The 18,807-nt window shown below is 42.2% G+C and overlaps 1 protein-coding gene across 15 annotated transcripts in view; it reads left to right on the plus strand.

Annotated features, from left to right (window-relative positions):
• The window catches only part of PTPRK (protein tyrosine phosphatase receptor type K), a 1,135,739-nt gene that overhangs the window by 987,520 nt on the left and 129,412 nt on the right, over positions 1-18,807 (plus strand). For 7 of the 15 annotated variants that reach the window (XM_085611835.1, XM_085611836.1, XM_085611841.1 and 4 more), the window contains one exon: positions 653-688. The exons of the other annotated variants lie outside the window; for them this stretch is intronic. In XM_085611835.1, coding sequence (XP_085467961.1) covers positions 653-688 — 36 coding nt within the window. The remainder of the gene's footprint in view (positions 1-652; positions 689-18,807) is intronic. 15 annotated transcript variants of the gene reach the window in all.

Below are 18,807 nucleotides of genomic sequence, written 5' to 3' on the forward strand. Positions count from 1 at the left end.
TAAAAGAAACCACATAGTATTCAGTCTGGGTAAATATTGACAGTGGCAATCATTTAAATCATTTATGTTGTCTTTAAACTCTTCTGACTCCAAATAAGAGAGAGACATTAGTTGATTAACTTTTAATTCTTGATCATTGCTTCCTAATTGGCCAAAGTTATTACCATCTGGAGGAATATTGAGATTTATGAAATATATTGTTAAGTCCTTGCTGTTGTTGACGGACATGCGCTTGCCAAATGATAGAAAACCACCATTGCAGTGGATTGATAGTAAATGTGTAGCGATTCTCACTTGATGGGCCAAAGACTTTCTGAGCTTTGAATCCTAATTTCTTTCTGCTATTAAACTCCATCCATATGCCTAGCACTTTGCCTGTTGGCAGGATCTGCTTCTGCTATGATTTCTGTGATGTCAGCATAGATTTATGTGCATGTGTATATCCTGTCCTCACAGGTTCATGTTTAGGGAGAAGGTTTTCAGCCGATTTTGGTATCAAACTCTCCACTAGAAATGGACATACAAATATCAGAACAGTCTAAGTGCATCTAATTGTTTGCTGCACCATAATTGATTAATGATACACAATAAGAAAATATATATATATATATTGTGTATAATATTTCTGTTCATGAGCTTTGTTTTTCTGCAGCGCCAAATGATTCCCTTGTGCCGACTGCTGTACTAGGTGAGGATCTAGACTTTTATCACCAGAACCTGCGTACATTGTGTACTGTGTGTGTGTGTTTGTGTTTGTCCGAACATGCGACTTCACAAAAAGATTGGATACCATTCTTGCTCCTAGTGGTGAATGGGATAATCTGTATAGGTGAACTAGTTCACCGGATGTCGAGGATTCCTTTTTATTGGTATATACTTATCTCAAAATAGCTCATTTTGTAATTCTAGTGTGTTTAATTTTTTAGAATTCCCAGCCCATATAGTTGGGCTCTAACCAGGCATTAAACTAAATTTCTCCAGTGCACTTCACACTGTATCTAATTTTGCTGAATTGGTGTGCGATATCTCAATCCTTAGAATTTACAAGACATGTCAGTAAATTTAAAAAGAAAAAACATTAAGTGACTGTCTTTTTTTGTATGTAATTTTTTTTATTGTTGTAACACCTTGCTCAGCTTTTTGCCACTATGAGTAGTGGGCTTCTGTAAATGCCTCTAGACATGTACCTTATGTATTAAGAAAAGGGCCGGTCCTTGTTTGTATTCGTTCCCCTAATTCTTCTTAAAAATTTAAATATTGTATCTGATACAGCCGCACAACATTGAAAATTCACTATGGTAATTGATAATACCTTTTGGTTTGGTCAGTACAATTTCTTAATACTTTCCATCTTAAACAGAATCTTGGTCATTAATATTCTTTTTAGCATTCCATATCAATATTAGCAAAGGCGAATTTATTGCGGTTTTATTCTTCATTCGCAGTACCTTTGTCTGTAAAAGACAGAGATGCCCAGTACAGTCAACAAGAAGCTTACTTACCACAAACCGAAGCTCGGTCTCCCATAGAAGGTAGTACATTGCCTAAAGAAAATGCCAAAGATATGTTCAAACTTCCAAGTGGGACTTGTTTACTTCTACGGCTTACCTCACTTTGGAATTCTGAAATATTAAAATGTTATTTGAATTGGAAATGTTGCACCATATGTTTGAGTGAGCAACCTTTCTTTCGTAACACGTGTGACACCCTAATTGTTTATTAGTTATGTATTTTAGGTACAGGAGTACATTTTGTGCCATGTTCTGTATTCAGATCACCTCTACCAATTGTGAAGGCTGTTGTAGGCAGTCATTGACATGGCAGAGAGATGGCACTCTCTGGCTCGGTGTTTCATTTAGGATTCCTCTCTATTGTTTTTACTGTTCAAAATTAATTAATAACCAAGTTAAACAACAACTGTTATACATTGTTTTTAAAGAAAATTGGGCATAAGTTTGCAATTGAATTCAGGTTTAGTTCTCAGCAACTGTTTGATAAATTCAATTGCGACGTTAATGCCATTGTAAGAAATGTGTAAGTGGGCATGTAAGAGTCAACCCATTCGTCTTTCGATTGGTGTTTACCGTGTTGTACTGTGGCCACCCAATTCATATAAAGGTTGTGGAAGCTCTGTATCCCATAAAGGTACAGTCTGCACATTGCATAAACAGCAACTCCCGTAATCCGGGTCTGGACATAAACTTGTGTTGTTTGTTTTCTCCTTGCTGCCTCGCTGCTGAAGTCCCCATCACTGGTAAGTTTTTGGACAGTAGATTGAGTTAAATGCCTCTGCTCTCACTGCCTTGACTGTGCGTTTTTTGTCAACTTACCTGATGGGCAATCGTTATTGTGTACAAAAAAAACCCATTGAACCTATGAATGTGGCTGGCCCAGAGCTTAACAAAGAGAAGGTTGATTGCTCATGAATGGCGTGCATTGTAGTGTAGGAGATTTGCTAGTGCGGTTGCTGAACAAGGAGTTTACTTTTATCTTCACGACTTTCAGATGTCGCCGGACTTGGCTGCAGCACACGTGCGGCCTTGCACAACGAATGCTGTGTGGTTGAAAGCCAGCGCAAAGTCCGTAGAATTAACCTTTCTTACCATTTTCCCTTTTCACAACACTTACGTATTCAGCTACTGCAATCTTTGTTAATCTCCTTCCTGAAAGGTCTATCAATACTTCCCTAATATGTCTTGTGAAAGCCTGAGTGCACCGAGATATTGATTATACAGCCGCTGATTCTTCAGTTATCTTCTACTACTGTTAAGCAGTTCTTTATCTCTAGCTGACTGGGTTAGACGTAGTGAGTGTGGGACAGTGCTTAATTTGTAAAAACAAATTAAGTGCCAGGGCCCTGCTTGAAAAGACACTGCAGCCTGCACCACCTATACCCTTCCAGCGCTGCCAATGGCAGTACCAACATAGCACCCAACCATCGCACTCCTAAAATTGTGACCATGCTATTTCAGGCTATACAAAGCTATAATAATACATGAGAGGCTGGTATTATTTCTTTTTATTGTATATTGACTCAATAAACACAGTTATTGTGCTCATCTCAAAATTTAAAAAGCTAGTGCCACCATGTGGTGGAATGTCACTAGAGCTGGTGCTGACAATTAAGTGCCAGTGCCAAGCACCGGAAACCACCAGCAGAAATTAAGCACTTCTAGTCCCACTTGCAAACCAGATATGCAATTTACACCAGTGGCGTAACGCAGAATGATGAGAACCCCTGCACCACCCCCCACTTGCAGAAGGTGAAGAGGGACCCCGGAGTCTCTCATATCTCACAGATATTCCTCTGCCTTAATCTGAACAGGATCCTCCTGAAGGGTCGCCCACCACCTGCACAACAGGGGCTTGCTTTACTCCCCTGATTTACACGCTTTACTGATTTGTGACTGGAATGCAGCTTACTATGCAAACTGTGTACTAATAGGTTGCATTGCAAATTGTAAATATGACGGAGTCACAAATGACCTACCTAATGAATTGGCCTGGTCAAATATGTGACCTCGCCCATTTGAAAGTCTGCGGCTGCATGGAAGGAGGCCTACAAGGGACAGTAGACTTCTGTCCCTTAATTTCCTGTCCCAAAATGGGAAACGTTTTTTTCTTTCTTCTTTCCACAAAGTTGCCTTGCCTATTAAAGGAGCAAGAGCTACTTTTAACAAAACTTGTTTGTTTGGAAACCACTTCCTACTCCCTGCAAGGCCACCTGACATGATTCCCAAAGGGGAAGCAGTCCCATGGGAGCGGCCTCCCCTCTGAGAATCACTTGCCACCATGCCTGAAGCCCAGTAACTGATCAGTGATTTGTGACTGCAATTGAGGCAACAAACCATTGATACGTCCTTTTCAGAATCACAAATAGGAAAGAGTGCTCCTTTGGCGATCCCTCAAATTTGAGATCGTCATGGGGGGCAAAAGCCTATTTAGGAGTCAGAATGACTTTTCTAACCTGCAAAAGGGCTTTTGTGCAATGTCAAAAGGTGTTTTGCTGTCGGGAAACCTGTGATTTTGCAAATTACAGGGATTGTGACTCCAAAATGGATTTGTACACCTGGCCCTTCAATCTAACCTATTCAGTAGATGCTCTTTGCAGATAATATATTCACTAGAAATGAATTGTATCTTTGTAGTCGGGAATATGGTGTAATACGTTTTGTCTCATTGACGTGGTGCAGGTAACACCATGATGTTTGTATTTTTGGTCATCTTTGTGAATCTCTTCGACTCATGGCACTCTAATCTCTTTACAGTTGAAATGAGCAAAGTCTACTTTTGAGGAAACGGTGACAACGGTATTTTTGAAAACGTTTAGAATGGCAAATATTTTAAAACTACTAACGCATATGCTTATCTTAGCTTTGGAGGTAAAAGAAAACTTTATTTGTGGAGAAACTTGTACATCTTTGTTTGGACGATGCTCTCCACATGGAGACTCTTCCAAAGGAGTTGCTGCAGACAGAACACCCTTATGAAAGAACTGATTATGTGGAAACTTCCAACTAGTGGTTAATCTTCCAGTTCAGGATTTACCATCTCAGGATTTACCATCTCCTCCACATATCAGGATTTTCTGTTGACACTCTCCTCCCAATCAGTTCTAAGTCGTCCCTATATTCTCCTTCGTCACACACAACTTGTCACCGGGCCATCTTTTTCATTTTTGCATCTCTCACTTCCTTGCTTTACCACAAGTAAGCACAGCATAAATTAATCATCCTCCTTGGTTCCCTTCAAACTATCACCAGTATTTACTCTGGCAATTAATGGGAGGGTGCACACTGGCTTGTATTGACTGTCCCTCGTGCTGTATCAAGCTCTTTCTCCACCGAATAAATCTAAAAAGGAAGGGAAATTCTTTGGAAAAGAGCTTTGTGGTATGGTTTTCAGGGGCAATCCAGTGATAACATAATGCTTCCAACCTAATAAAGTTTAAACAATCCACTTTAAACTTAAAAAATATTATATTTCTCCGTGCATCCTTCCGTTTAAACGCAGAGGTTATCACGTTATTAAAAAGTCAAATCCGAGATTATCAAAATATATATATATATTTTTGTAAAAGAATGCAATAACATTTGAATTAAAACTAAAGTAAATTATAATGGCACAAAACATGCTTCATTGGTTTCATAATCCACGCTAGATTAACCGCTTTTTGACAAATTAATACAGAGGGCTTGGGGCTCTTCTCAGTCGGTATGTGTCCATTAGACCGTGGGTTAAAAAAAAAAAAATTGGCTCTGTGATTCAGCCTTTCCACTAATGTTCAAGACTTCCTCAGAGGAGCGAGATGAACACATAAATAAATTATCAATTCCTAAGCAGCAGCACCTAATATTGCAAACGTATAGCAGTTACACACTGGTATCATAAAGAAAAGTATATCAAATTTTTACATAGTGCTCATCCTCCGACTATGCATCTATGGTAATAAAAATGAGTCCTATTTACACACATAAACAGAATTAGTTAACGATATACTTTTATCACTTGCAAGTAAATTTCCTGCCAACAGCTGTGTACAATAATTAACAGTGACAATTTTGAATAAGTCACTCGAAGAACCCGAAATATGAGTGTGGAAAATTGTAAGTATATTACATAAGTAAAAATATCATGGCTTTGAATTTCATTCCAAGCTCAAAACTTGTCATTTCAGTTTCTTATTTCAAATTGTATGCCTGTGCTTTCGTTTCTTACGTTTAGATGGTCTCCTCAACCTACCAGAGCAAACCAGTTGTTGCTGTGCATAAAAGACTCTTATAAAAGGGGGTCTGCTAAAAATCAGTGTATCTCTCAAACAGCGCTTTGGATTTGCTCATTGGAAGCAATTCTTTGTTTACCAACAGGCTTACATCTCTCATGTTTCTGGTATGGGTATATGCCATCTTGTGTTGTGTAATTCCATAATTGTGGTGCCGGAGAGAAATATGAAGAGAAATATAGACCTATGGTTTTCGAGTCTCAACAGAAATCCATATATCAAAGGCCTTCACCATAGTAAACCTTTCTTACTCGAACAGTCATGGTCTTAGTTTGACAACATCCTAGAGAGAAGCCCCAGCTGCAATCCTACATTCCTTCTGACATCCCCAGACACCCTTTTCTTCCTTCTTCCTGCTTGAAAAATCTGCTCTTATCTGCATATAAATACCTTGCACCACATACCTGCAGACACAATGCTTGCTGATTTCTTACATCTTTTAATCTTTATCACCTAACTAAAAATGTACTTCTAAAAAAATCATAAGAGAAGCATGTTGTGTTTCCCATACACCCACCATTCATGTACAGAGCAACGTGCATGACTATAGCCTTATAGCCCGCCATACCGGCTATTGGTCTTTAATAGCCGGTATAGCCCTGCTATGAAGTGCTATAAGGCTATTAGAACATTCTGCCACTAGAGGGCAGAATGTTCTAACAAATTAAACAAAGCCTTCAGGGAGCGCGAGGGGATTGAAATCCCCTCAGGCTCCCTGAAGCCTTTGTTCACAGCCAGAGCTGTGAACAAAGACACATTGGAATGTTGGAGCTCCGGGCTTACACCAGCCATTATAAGCTCGGAGCACTCTATTGTTTTCAATGGAGCTTCCAACGTCCCAATATTCTAATATACGTTATATTCACTGTAATTTAACTTAACTTTGAATGCAAGAGTAAATCGGGCAGAATGTCGAAGGCAACAGAAACTGCCATAGACCTGCTGATAAGTCAAATGCAAACCTGCTATGGTTTATCTAGCTATTCAGCAATATTGTGAAAGGTGTCCTAGATACACGCACTTTGTGATAAACTATTGAGACTACTTTTGCGCTTGTGTTTTTTTTTTTACCTTTGGTGTTGTGGTTTCTAACCTCAAGTAGAGCACGTTTTGCAGAGATGTGTGTGAGCAGGAAGTGAGTCTTCTTCCGCCTACATAAGTTCTGAATAAAATATTGCAGTGCAACACAAGGATCAGACACGGCTGGGGATGTAGCTTTCAAGTTTTTGATATTGTATGTGTATTCAAGTGCTAGAGGCAGGTGTCTGCAACCTTAACGGAAGGTTGGTGGTTAGCGATGTCTTTTTGAAGATACAACAGATGCGACAGGAAGGAAGTTGATTTTGGTTCATCTCAGCAGCTGCTAGTCGCACATCTTTTGACCTTCTACGTCTGCCCATTTGAGTCAATTCACAAAGGTTTTACATGACGTGCATCTGCTAATGACAGCTTTATGGAAGAGTTGGTGTAATTCCTTTTCATAACGCACAACTGCTTAAACTATGAGAATCAAATGCTGTCTGTAATGCATGCTTTTGGACATTGTTAGCAGTCATATCCATAAATGAAGGGCTTAAATAGATTGAGAGTGTAGATGGTATATAGATGGAACAAAACACGTCTTTCTCTCCTTAAAGATAATCTTACAGCAACGTTCAACAAGCCTGCATATATCTAACACGTTCAGGATCTGAAAAGTTACAGTACACACAGACCCCTCTTCTCTAGACATATTCATCGAGCCTTGATTCACATTAAAGGCCTGTAGCCTTGACTTATGGGTGCTGAATACAACCTTTGCACTTAACCCAAAACGATCAGTGCAAGTCACCGGAGATCACTTTATCTCCTCGTGCTACAAATTGTGTCTGTGCGATTGTGTGTTCGAAGGAGCGCTTTTCTGGATTGTCTCGATTACTTTGCCACACTCCCCTCCCCCTTTCCACCACATTGTGTGTTGTGTAATATGGTTTCAACACAATAGGATACACAGCACCTCATCTAGGTTATAGAAGAGGTTGAATAGAACTAGTGCTCCTGCCCTGATTTTATTAATGATATAACCTTTCTACAAGTCATTTTCTACTTTAACCTGTATTTTAATTTACCACTTTGCATCGTCTGACATTTAGCGAATACATGTGTTCAATGAGCTGTGCTGTGAAATACAATTATGACTTGTCTGAATGTACTCTGAATGTTAGCAGCCAATTGTTATAATTTTTGACTCAATTGAAACATTCCCTTCCTGTGATGTGCTTTCTTCCACAGCAAGTCGTTAATACACTTTTGTGTTATGGATCACACAGAGTTGCGCTGACAATTTAGATCTCACTGCTTACCAAGAGGCGCATTCATAACGTATATTTATTTAGTGGATGGATGTTTTTTTTTTTTACCGCTGCTTTATCGAAAGAGCTTGAACAAGAAGCAGAGCAAGATAAGATGGGCATTCAGTGCAGAGAGATCAAGTTGGAGAGAACGTGCGGAAGGCAAGGAAAGAGTATGGCTTGCAGTTTGTTAGAAAGATGCAAGAATTGGAAAGGTGTGTGTCGAGTCGCAGACTGAATAGAACTAGAGAGGGCATTACTGGTAGACAAAAGAAAAGTTGAGGTAGTTGAAACTGAAGCATCAAAAGTAATTTGTTTCATTGTTTTTTATTGTGCCTACTTGTGCCCAGAAACCATTTCACAGATTATTCCATTGCGGTGGGAGGGGAGGGGGGTGCGGAAGAGGTTTGGAAGCGAGAGAACATGCAGATGATGAGAATTTCTCCCTTGGAATTAGTCAAAGAAGGAAATAGCAACATGACCCAGGATTGCAGCAGAGTGAGCAGGGATGGTTAAACATGAGTGCAGTCAGTAAAGCCATAGCAAGAGAGGAGTGCCCTTGAAGATGATGTATAGGGACGATAAAAACGGAAAGGGGGACAAATTAAGTGCTCAAAGTGAGAAACTAGCCGCTGGGGCTGCCACCTTTTCATATCCATCTTGACATGCGAGTGTCATCTCAGCATTTGCTGCTGCATACTACTTTTGATTTGGGAGGGGTGCATTTTGAAGTGTCCAATGTTAATTTTACTGCAATGGCGAGTGTCCACTCACATCTGTAATTGAGTGACCTTAAAGTCATCATTTATAATATATATAAAAATAAATGTGTGTGTGTGTGTGTGTGTGTGTGTGTGTGTGTGTGTGTGTATATATATATATATTTACTGAAAAAACCATAGGTTTCACACATGTTGTAGTTAGCTGGACATTTCACTCATAAAAAACCAATGAAATTCCCCCGTTATAGTTAGTGCAGGCAACTATAACTCACGCGACCGCAATCCTCTGCTGATGCTAATACTGTATTTAGACAATTATTTGCCCAGGTCTTCTTCCATTAAATTTTAGCTATACATATATTACAAATATTTTTTTTTCATAAAGACACATTTGTCATCAGCAGAGGATTGCGGTCGCGTGAGTTATAGTTGCCTGCACTAACTATAACGGGGGAATTTCATTGGTTTTTTACGAGTGAAATGTCCAGCTAACTATAACATGTGTGAAACCTATGGTTTTTTCAGTGAATTTGCAAGGTTTTTTAAATGCTAATTCCTAACTATAACGTGTGTGAAACCTATGGTTTTTTCAGTGAATTTGTACGTTTTTTTAAATGCTAAGTTACTTTACGCCATTCGTGGCGTGCGCGCCCACTTAACGCAGTTCGTTCCGTGCGCGCATGGTGCGCTTTGCGCACCGTGCGCGCACAGTGAGCACGCGGTGCGCACCGCGCGCCCACTTTACGCAGTTAGTGCCGTGGATGGGCCATGTACGCACGATGCGCTTCGCGCCCCGTGCGCACATGGAGGACATATTATGCGCTTCGTTGTGAAGGTTAGGTTTTTTAATTTTCTAATAAAGGACATAAGCCATGCACAAATGGTGCCTGCACCCCAACGGCTCTGCCAGGTGGATGTTTATTCAACAAACTCCCCTCTGCGATGCGTTTTGAGCACGAAGTGCCCTTGATCACACTGAAAATGTACCGTCTGCCATTGTTTTAAAATAGCAAAGTGAATCACATGACCTTCACCTACAGACAAATTAAATACTCGTTTTTAGACAGATGTCACATTACATTTGGCAATTTCTTTTTGTCACTTTTGTTGTTTGTTATAATTTGCAAAATAGCAAATCAGATATATATATATATAAATATTGAAAAAATCCATCTCCATCTGCACAATAGGACCCGAAATACATAAATAATTAAAATATCAATAAATATGTAAACAGATAATAGTGCAAAATATAGCAATATGTGCAAATTCCGCAAATCTGGGTCACAAATATCTCTACTTTCACGTAGCGATAAAATTCCTCCTTCCGACAAACAAACATTTCCTATCTGCATCAATGCATGATGAGTATAGCCACTTAGACATCGTCTCCAACTCAATTTGGCGGGCTCAAGTTCCTATATATATATATATATATATATATATATATCTCAAAATCAAAGCGGCACACCAATTGAATCCACAGCAAGTACTTGCACGAATAAACAAATAAACACTGTGGATTCAATCGATGTGTCGCTTTCCTTGTAGTCTGTGACAGGATTTTGCTGAATTTTGGGAGGCTTCTGCCACCACCACTGGTACCAGCACATAAAGGCAGGCATACGGCGGTTTTGGCAGCAACTGGAGTTTTGTGTGTGTGTGTGTATATGTGTGTATATATTTGTGTGTGTGTATATATATATATGTATGTGTGTATATATATGTGTGTGTGTGTATATATATATATGTGTGTGTGTATATATATATATGTGTGTGTGTGTATATATATATGTGTGTGTGTGTATATATATATATATATGTGTGTGTGTATATGTATATTACCTACTGGCGGTCGCCAGTAGGTAGTTATAGTTAGGACCTAGTTTCCATAGGAAAAGCGTTTTTTGTTTTCCCAATAACTTTAGCGTTGTTTGATGAATCCGCGAAATTTTCAAAACTAGTGGCCTGCTCCAGTCAGCTCCTGTCTTGAAAGTTTCGGGGTGATTCATCAAGCAGGGGCCGAGAAAAAAGGAGGGTCCCAAAACGCGTTTCCCTCATGTAATTTTCCTTCGGAAACTTTAGACAAAGCTACAGCCCGAACTGCTGAACGGAATTACACCAAATTTTGCAAAAAGGTAGCGCTTGGTTCAGAAAGAGTTCTTTTTGTTAAATGGTGCAAACCTGCTCAGTAGTTCCTGAGAAATTAGAAAAATAAAAAGTTTCGATATTTAGGGCAGCGGTGGGTGCGCGAACCCTCCCAAGCACGAGCTTCACTGTGATTGGCTGCCAACACTCCAAACCAGGAAGTGTTGGCAGCCCCAAGGACCGCCACCTCCCCTGGGCTTTGACATTGGAATGCGGGGGGGCATGTGGCCCCCCACAGCCCCGGGGACCGCCACCTCCCCGGGGCTGTAAAAAAAAAAAGCATGGGGGTCCCAATCCTCCCCACGCTGTCCCGGGGACCACCACCTCCCCGGGGCTCTGTTTTTACAATTTAGAAGATGTGTGGGGGGGGGCTCGAGCCCCCCAACACACCCCGCGGACCACCATCTCCCTGGGGCACTTTGCATTTAAATACAAGGGTCCGTTATGGACCCCGTGCTCCGGGGACCACCACCTTCCCGGGGCTGTCTTAAATGACTGGAGGGGGGCCGCGCCAGGCTCCTCCAGTAAGCGCCACAGAGCTACATTGCAGAGAGGTGGTCCGAGGCGACACCCCTTTTTACACCTCTCTGCAACGCAGCTGTGCGGCGCTTACTGGAGGTACCTGGTGGGCTAGTTGGCCCCCAGGGACCCTCGGGATTCAAGGGGACTTAATCCCCACGTGTCAGGGGCCGCGTTTGCACAGTGGTGCAGGGAGTGGGCGGGGCCTGATATGGCTAGTGTATAAAGTGACATGGCCTAGGAACACCTCTCTGCAATGCAGCTCTATGGCGCTTACTGGAGGTACCTGATGGGCTACTTGGCCACCGGGGACCTTCAGGATTCAAGGGGACTTAATAGGGATTTTCTAGTTAGAAATTAGCATTTATAAATCCTTAGAAGTTCACTGAAAAAACCATAGAATTGAGGTACATTTTAATTAGAATTTTTCGTTTAAAAAACTATTGAAATGTACTGAAAAAAACATAGGTTTCAGGCACGTTATAGTTCGAAATTAGCATTTAAAGAACCTTAGAAAGTCACTGAAAAAACCACAGGTTTCAGGGACGTTATAGTTAGCTGGACATTTCTCTCGTACAAAACCATAGAAATTCTGCCGTTATAGTTAGTTCAGCTAACTATAACTCGCGCACCCGCAATGCACTGCTGATGTCACATATTACATCATTCATGACATGGTCAGTGACATCACTGATGACATCGCTGAGGACATCTCAAATGACATCACTGATATCATCCACGTGAAAATCTGAAGCACCTCCTGACACTCTAATATAACCTTTGATACACCCACTGTAAAATACAGACTACCATTTTCAAAACCATCGACACACCAAAACAAGTTACTACATACGTACACACTGATTCCTAGGTCTACACGCACATCCACTCATTCACCCATACAATCACTCATACATGCAGTCACTCATCAATACAACACTATCATAAGCACCCATTCACCTATACAGACACACACCACCACTCATCCAGAGTTACTTACACACCTAGTCAGTCATTCAAAGAATCAATCACTCTTCCATTTACTGACCTATACAGTTATACACACACCACATCACTTATTCAAACAGAAACAAATGCATACTTACTCTCTTATACAATCACTGATACAAGTACACACTCATCCATACACCCACTCTCACAATCACTGACTCTCACGTATAGTCATTTATATACTCCAACTCTCACTTACACTGCCTTTTACATATGTAGTTACTTGGACATGAACCACTGAGACATCCATTCACTCACCAACACACCCATACACACAATCACCCACCCATACAGCTGTTTCCACATGCCCTCTTGAACCCATACACCCAGCGAATCAACCACTCACTCATCTATGCACAGTCACACACCTCCCACACACACACACACTCAGGCACCCATACAAATACTCAGGCATTTAATTGATAGCCCATATAGACACTCATGTAGCTACTGACCAACCCATGCAGCAGCTTATACAACAGCAGACAGACTGATCCAGACATTCACACAGTTTAGTCACTAACCCATGCTCTCAGTAAGACACATGTAATCACTCACTTAAACAGTCAGTTACGCACCTAGTAAATCCTCCATCCACACACTTATACACTCACTCATTGTTCAATACACCTTAGCATATATATAATACATATTTATACTTTAAAGAAACACACGGACACTGGATGATGGCATCAGTGATGTTATTTGAGATGTCATCAGTGTTGTCACTGACCAGGTCATGAATGATGTAATATTTGACGTCATCAGCAGTGCATTGGGGGTGCCCGAGTTATAGTTAGCTGAACTAACTATAACGGTGGAATTTCTATGGTTTTGTACGAGTGAAATGTCCAACTAACTATAACGTCGCTAAAACCTGTGTTTTTTTCAGTGAAGTTTATTTTTGTCATTGGTGTAAATCCGTTCAGTAGTTTTAAAGATGTTAACTGAAATCCAAATTTGTATATCTAGGGGCGTGGATCAGACAGTTTCCGTGTTGTAGTCTGATTGGCTACCAACACTTCAACCAGGAAGTTTTGGCAGCCATCTTGGGACTCTGCTTCAGCCGAGTCTCACAAAAAACATAATTATATAGAAAAGGGGGCCGGGTACGAATATCCTGACCCCCTAGATTTGGTGGTAGAGTCCCAAAGTCTCCTGCTGGGGGTTAAAAACTTGTTTCAATTTAACTATGAAATTGCAGGTGGATCCGTGAATTCGCTGCAAAATTGAAGAAAAAAAATAAATAAAAACAAGCGTGGTCTCCATGGCTTGTTTTTTGAAAAGCCCACGGGTCCCAGAGAATGGCTCCTTTTATAAATTAAAGTTGGTGGGACACACATGGCACCCCTCCATGTCCCTTTTTTGCCATGGGAACCACCACCTCCCCAGGGCTTTTGTTTCTATCTTGGGGGGCCGTGTGCCCCCTGGCCCTGGTGACCACCACCTCCCCGGGGCTTTATTTTAAAAATGGTGTTGGGTGCCGAGCAGACCCCCCTGGGCCTCTGGGACCACTACCTCCCCGGGGCTTTAAAATCAAAACTTGTGCAGGGGGCTGCGCAGACCCTGAACCCAGGCCCCGGGGACCACCACCTGCCCAGGACTAAATAGGAAGAATTCGACAGCCCCCGCCAAGTCAGAGTAAACACAAACTCAACTCCCAGCAAGCGAGAGCAGTAAAACTGCTCCCGCATGGTGGGAGCAGAGCTTTTTCATCTGTTTACCTGCCCACTGTCAAGCAGGCAGGTAAACAGATGAAATGGTTGCTCTCACATACAGGAAGCCGCATGTTTATCCGCTCCCTGTCAGAGAGAGCAATGCCGGCACCCTCGGGAGGCTGGGAGCCGGCTGGGACTGAGGAGGCCTTGAGGCGTCCCAACCAGGCCCCATGCTGCACACTGGGTGGCCTGGGGGCACTGAGGAGACATGGGCAGGCCTCAGGGATGGGGTCCTCGGGGAGCAACGCGGCTCCCCTCCCCCATGAGGTAAGGAAAGGGTATGGGGTCCCTGGGGCCATATGTGGCCAGGGAGGGAGGGCACGCAGCCCCCTCTCACTTTAAAGAAAATATTTGGCTCCAGGGAGGCGGTGGTTCCGGGGGTGGTGGGGGTCTGAATGGCCCCTCTTGGTTTTTATTTAGTTTTACTTCAGCAGCCGCATGTGTGCAGTCCACCACTGGAGCAACCAGTCTAAGGTTTCTTCAATTTGAGTGTATTGGACTTGCAATTACTAAGATGGACCATCACGAAGCAGGGCATATGTTTTGTATTCTGTGGAGTGTTCTTGGACATTCTATGAGTCTGGTGCTAGGTTGAGTGCAGTATTCTATTCAGTCAAGGTAACATGCATTTGAATCCAGAGACTGAGCATGAGAACAAATTATTATGGCAGCCTGTCTTATTTGCATTAGTATGAATATGTCCTATGCATAGGTGCTATGCCTGATAGTCAAATGACAACTGTGCAGACTCATACATTCACTTCCAGACCCATACGGACAGTCACACACCCACTCACAGACCCAATGTGACACTCATACAGTCACTCACAAACCCACTCAACGATCATGCACCCACAAACCCACTCAACGATCATGCACCCACCCACAGACCCACTCAGACTCTCACACCCATTGAGACACTCAAGCACTCACTCGCACACACACACACCCACTGAGATACTCATGCACTCACACACCAACTCTCAAAACTTACAGGTAGGAAATAAAATCCAGAAACCTTAGAAGATCACAGACTAAGGTTACAGGGATATTATTGTTAGGAAATGCAATTAAAAAACAAAATCTTAGAAATGTACTGGAAAAAAAAGAGGTTACAGGTATGCTATAGTTGGGCTCAAATTTCACTTGTACAAAACCATAGAAATTCAGCAGTTATAGTTACCTGATCTAACTATAACTTACGCCCCAACAATGCACTGCTTATGACCTCTCATAGATATATATGTCAGCTGTTCTGCAGGCAAAGCGTTTTTGTTCTTGTGTTGCTAATAACTTTGGCCTGTTTAATGGATCTCCACAAAACCTTCCAAAAAGTGCTACATTTTGACTAGTCTGTGCATGGAAAGTTTTGAGCTGATCCTATAAGCTGGGGCCGAGAGAAGATGGGTGTCCCAAAACTCAAAACCCTGATGCATTTTCTATTGACTTCTTTAGACCAGGCTTCAGCAAAAACTGCTGAACAAAATTACATCAAATTTGGCAGGAATCCAGATGTTGGTCCACAGAGTGTGCTTTTTTGTGATTTAGAGTAAGTTGAATCAGTAGTTTTTGAAAAATTAAGGTTGTAAAATAATTGTACAACTGGACTGGTGGGTCTGAGAGAGTATTGTAAGGCTCTCGCATGGGTGCAAGTTAAAAAGTAGAGAGGGCTGCATGCCCCCCAAGCCTCCAGGGGCACCAGGGAGCCCACCTAGTCTGAAATGTGTTTACATAGGGAGGAGGGCTGCGTGGACCCAACCTCTGCCCCCCGCCCCCTGACCCTTCAGAGGCCCCCAGGGAGCCCACCTCATAGGGCTGAAATTTAACAAAATGGAGAGGGGGCTCCCTCAGTGCTTAATTTGACCCTGTGGTTTCCGGTGCTCGGCACCAGCACTTAATTGTCAACATTGGTACTTGTGACAGTATGCCACAAGGTGGCACTGTCTGGCTAATTTAGAGATGACCACAACATTATTTAATTATTAATTCAATATACATAAAAAATGACTACTGCTTGCTGCCCAAGCCATTCTTATAGAATTGGGGCCCTGTAATATTCTGAATTGTCACACTTGTAGGTGTGTGATGTTTATTACTTGTGTTACTATCATTGGCAGCATGGCAGAGGCAATGTGTGGGGCAAGCTGCAGTGGCCTCATGACAAGAGCCCTGGCAATAATTGTTTTACAATGGCGTTGGCCCCAACTTTCCACGGCAGAGGTTGCAATTCAACGATAGATTTCATTTTACAGTCAAATGGTCCGATATCTAAAGATTTTATCTTTGAAACCCACCAGGTAGTTTTAAGCGATCACTATCCGATAAGTATAACCCTCTCAACCTCGATAGGGCCCACAAAAAAAACCTCTAGTGCCCTTACCCAGAATAATTTAGAATTAGCAAGAGTAAACGGATACTCGCTAAAATGGGCCATAGTCGATCCGGAAAAAATAGCTTCTACTGTGATCACTGAAGCCTACCTACCTATAATGAAGTGCCTGGATATGACCACTCCCAACGATGACGTTATTACTAACTTTGGGCTGGTGATACAAACTATTAAAAATGCCCTAATGGTAAAAAAGAACAGCTCAAAGAAGAGCAGCCAGGGCTGGTTCAATCACTCGTGTACCATCGCCCACACTAACTTAAAACTCGCCTTACATAAAACGCCCAGAGACAGGGCAGAAATATCTACATTAAGGAGAGCATATAACATTGCCATTAAGGAACGGAAATCGGAACTAAGACGACAACTCTGGGATCAATTACACGAGAGCTGTCTTAGTAATAATAACATCACTTTCTGGAAGATAGTAAAAACACCCTTCCTAACTGATAAGGGCAGTCTCCCTAACATAGAGGTTGCTATAGACGAAGGACAATGGGTAGAGCACTTTTCTCAAATCTTTAAGTCCAATCTAACAACAAATGACCTTGGAGGAAATGATTCTCTCGAGCACCAGTTCCCGACTTTTCCTATTGACATGACCATCACTTGTGACCAAGTAGAAAGGGCACTAAACGCAAGCAAAAAAGGCAAGGCCCCTGGCCCTGACGGTGTCCCCATAGACTTCTATAAAATGTACCCCGAGCTATGGATTCCCTTTCTGACCAGGGTCTTCAACGCACTGGCCTCTACCGGCATCCCTGAGTCCTGGAAGAGTTCCATATTAGTCCCTATCTTTAAGAAGGGAGACCGGAACCTACCCTCCTGCTATCGTCCCATCTCCCTTCTGGACTCCACAGGAAAAATGATGGGCCGAATACTACTCGATCGTTTGCAGGAATGGGTCGCGAAAAACAACATTCTATCCGATCTACAATACGGGTTCCGAGAAGGATTGGGGACCGTAGACCAAGCTCTAAATTTATCATTACTAATTGATAAATACGTTAACATCAAAGCTGGAGCTCTATATATGGTCTACGTAGACTTATCAGCTGCATTTGACTGCGTTAGCCATTCCAAACTCTGGCCCATCCTATTAGACATAGGGTTGGAACAAACCGCAGTAACTTATATTAGGGAACTCTATGCCGACGCGTCAGCTAGAGTAAGGTTTGGCACAGGGGGAGAGCTCACAGCGCCGTTCGGGGTGGAGAAGGGCGTGAGGCAGGGATGTGTCCTGGCCCCATTCCTATTTACCCTTTACACAAACGGCTTAGAAAGAGAGATGCTGAAAGGGACCCAAGATCTCCCAATGGTAGCAAACCGCCCTGTCCCAGCCCTCCTGTATGCTGACGACGCTGTGATATTAGCTCGTACTCCCAATGAGCTACAGAAGGCCCTAAATAGTTATGCTTCATTCATGGCCAGCCTTGATCTTAAAATTAACGTTGGGAAAACTTTCGTCATGAAGGCTGGAGTTAAAAGGAAGAACAAAACTAAGCCCATCTACCTGAATGACGAAAGATTATCAACCACGGATAAGTATCCCTATCTCGGCGTCATGATTGACGAAAAACTTAGTTGGAAACCGGCTGTAGAAGTGAGGAAACTGCAATTTGCAAGAACCACTTCTGCACTCACTAACTTTTCAAGGAAAATAGGGAAAAAAGCACCCTCAGAGATGATCAAAATTTATAAAGCCAAATGCCTCTCAGTGGCCCTATACGGAGCAGGTGTATGGGGTCACGTAGCGGCTACTTCTATCCAATTGGTCGAAAATGGCTTCTTGAAATATCTTCTAGCCCTACCTACGGCAGCCCCCAACTATGCTTGTCATCTGGAACTGGGTCTCCCATATGTCACAGACCTGGTGAGAATTCAGCCTCTGTTATTATGGCACAGGATTTGGACATCTGAACACACAGTCCTCACACAACAAATTATTCAAGACTGTATGAGCCTAGATAACGCACATAGATCCAGGTGGTTAGACTACATCAAAAAATTCTTTACTGATCTTGGCCTAGAAAATTACTACAAAGACCCGACCAAGATGCAGCAACTAGCAAGAAAAGCTTTTTATAAACTTTGCCTAAACCACCTCGAAGAGCTCAGACTTAACTTAGAGGTTATGAAATAAACAACTAGACACTGTTTATTAGTTCAGTCGGCATTTGGTATTCAG

Source organism: Triturus cristatus, chromosome 6 (genome assembly GCF_964204655.1).
Source record: "Triturus cristatus chromosome 6, aTriCri1.1, whole genome shotgun sequence".
NCBI lineage: Eukaryota > Metazoa > Chordata > Amphibia > Caudata > Salamandridae > Triturus > Triturus cristatus.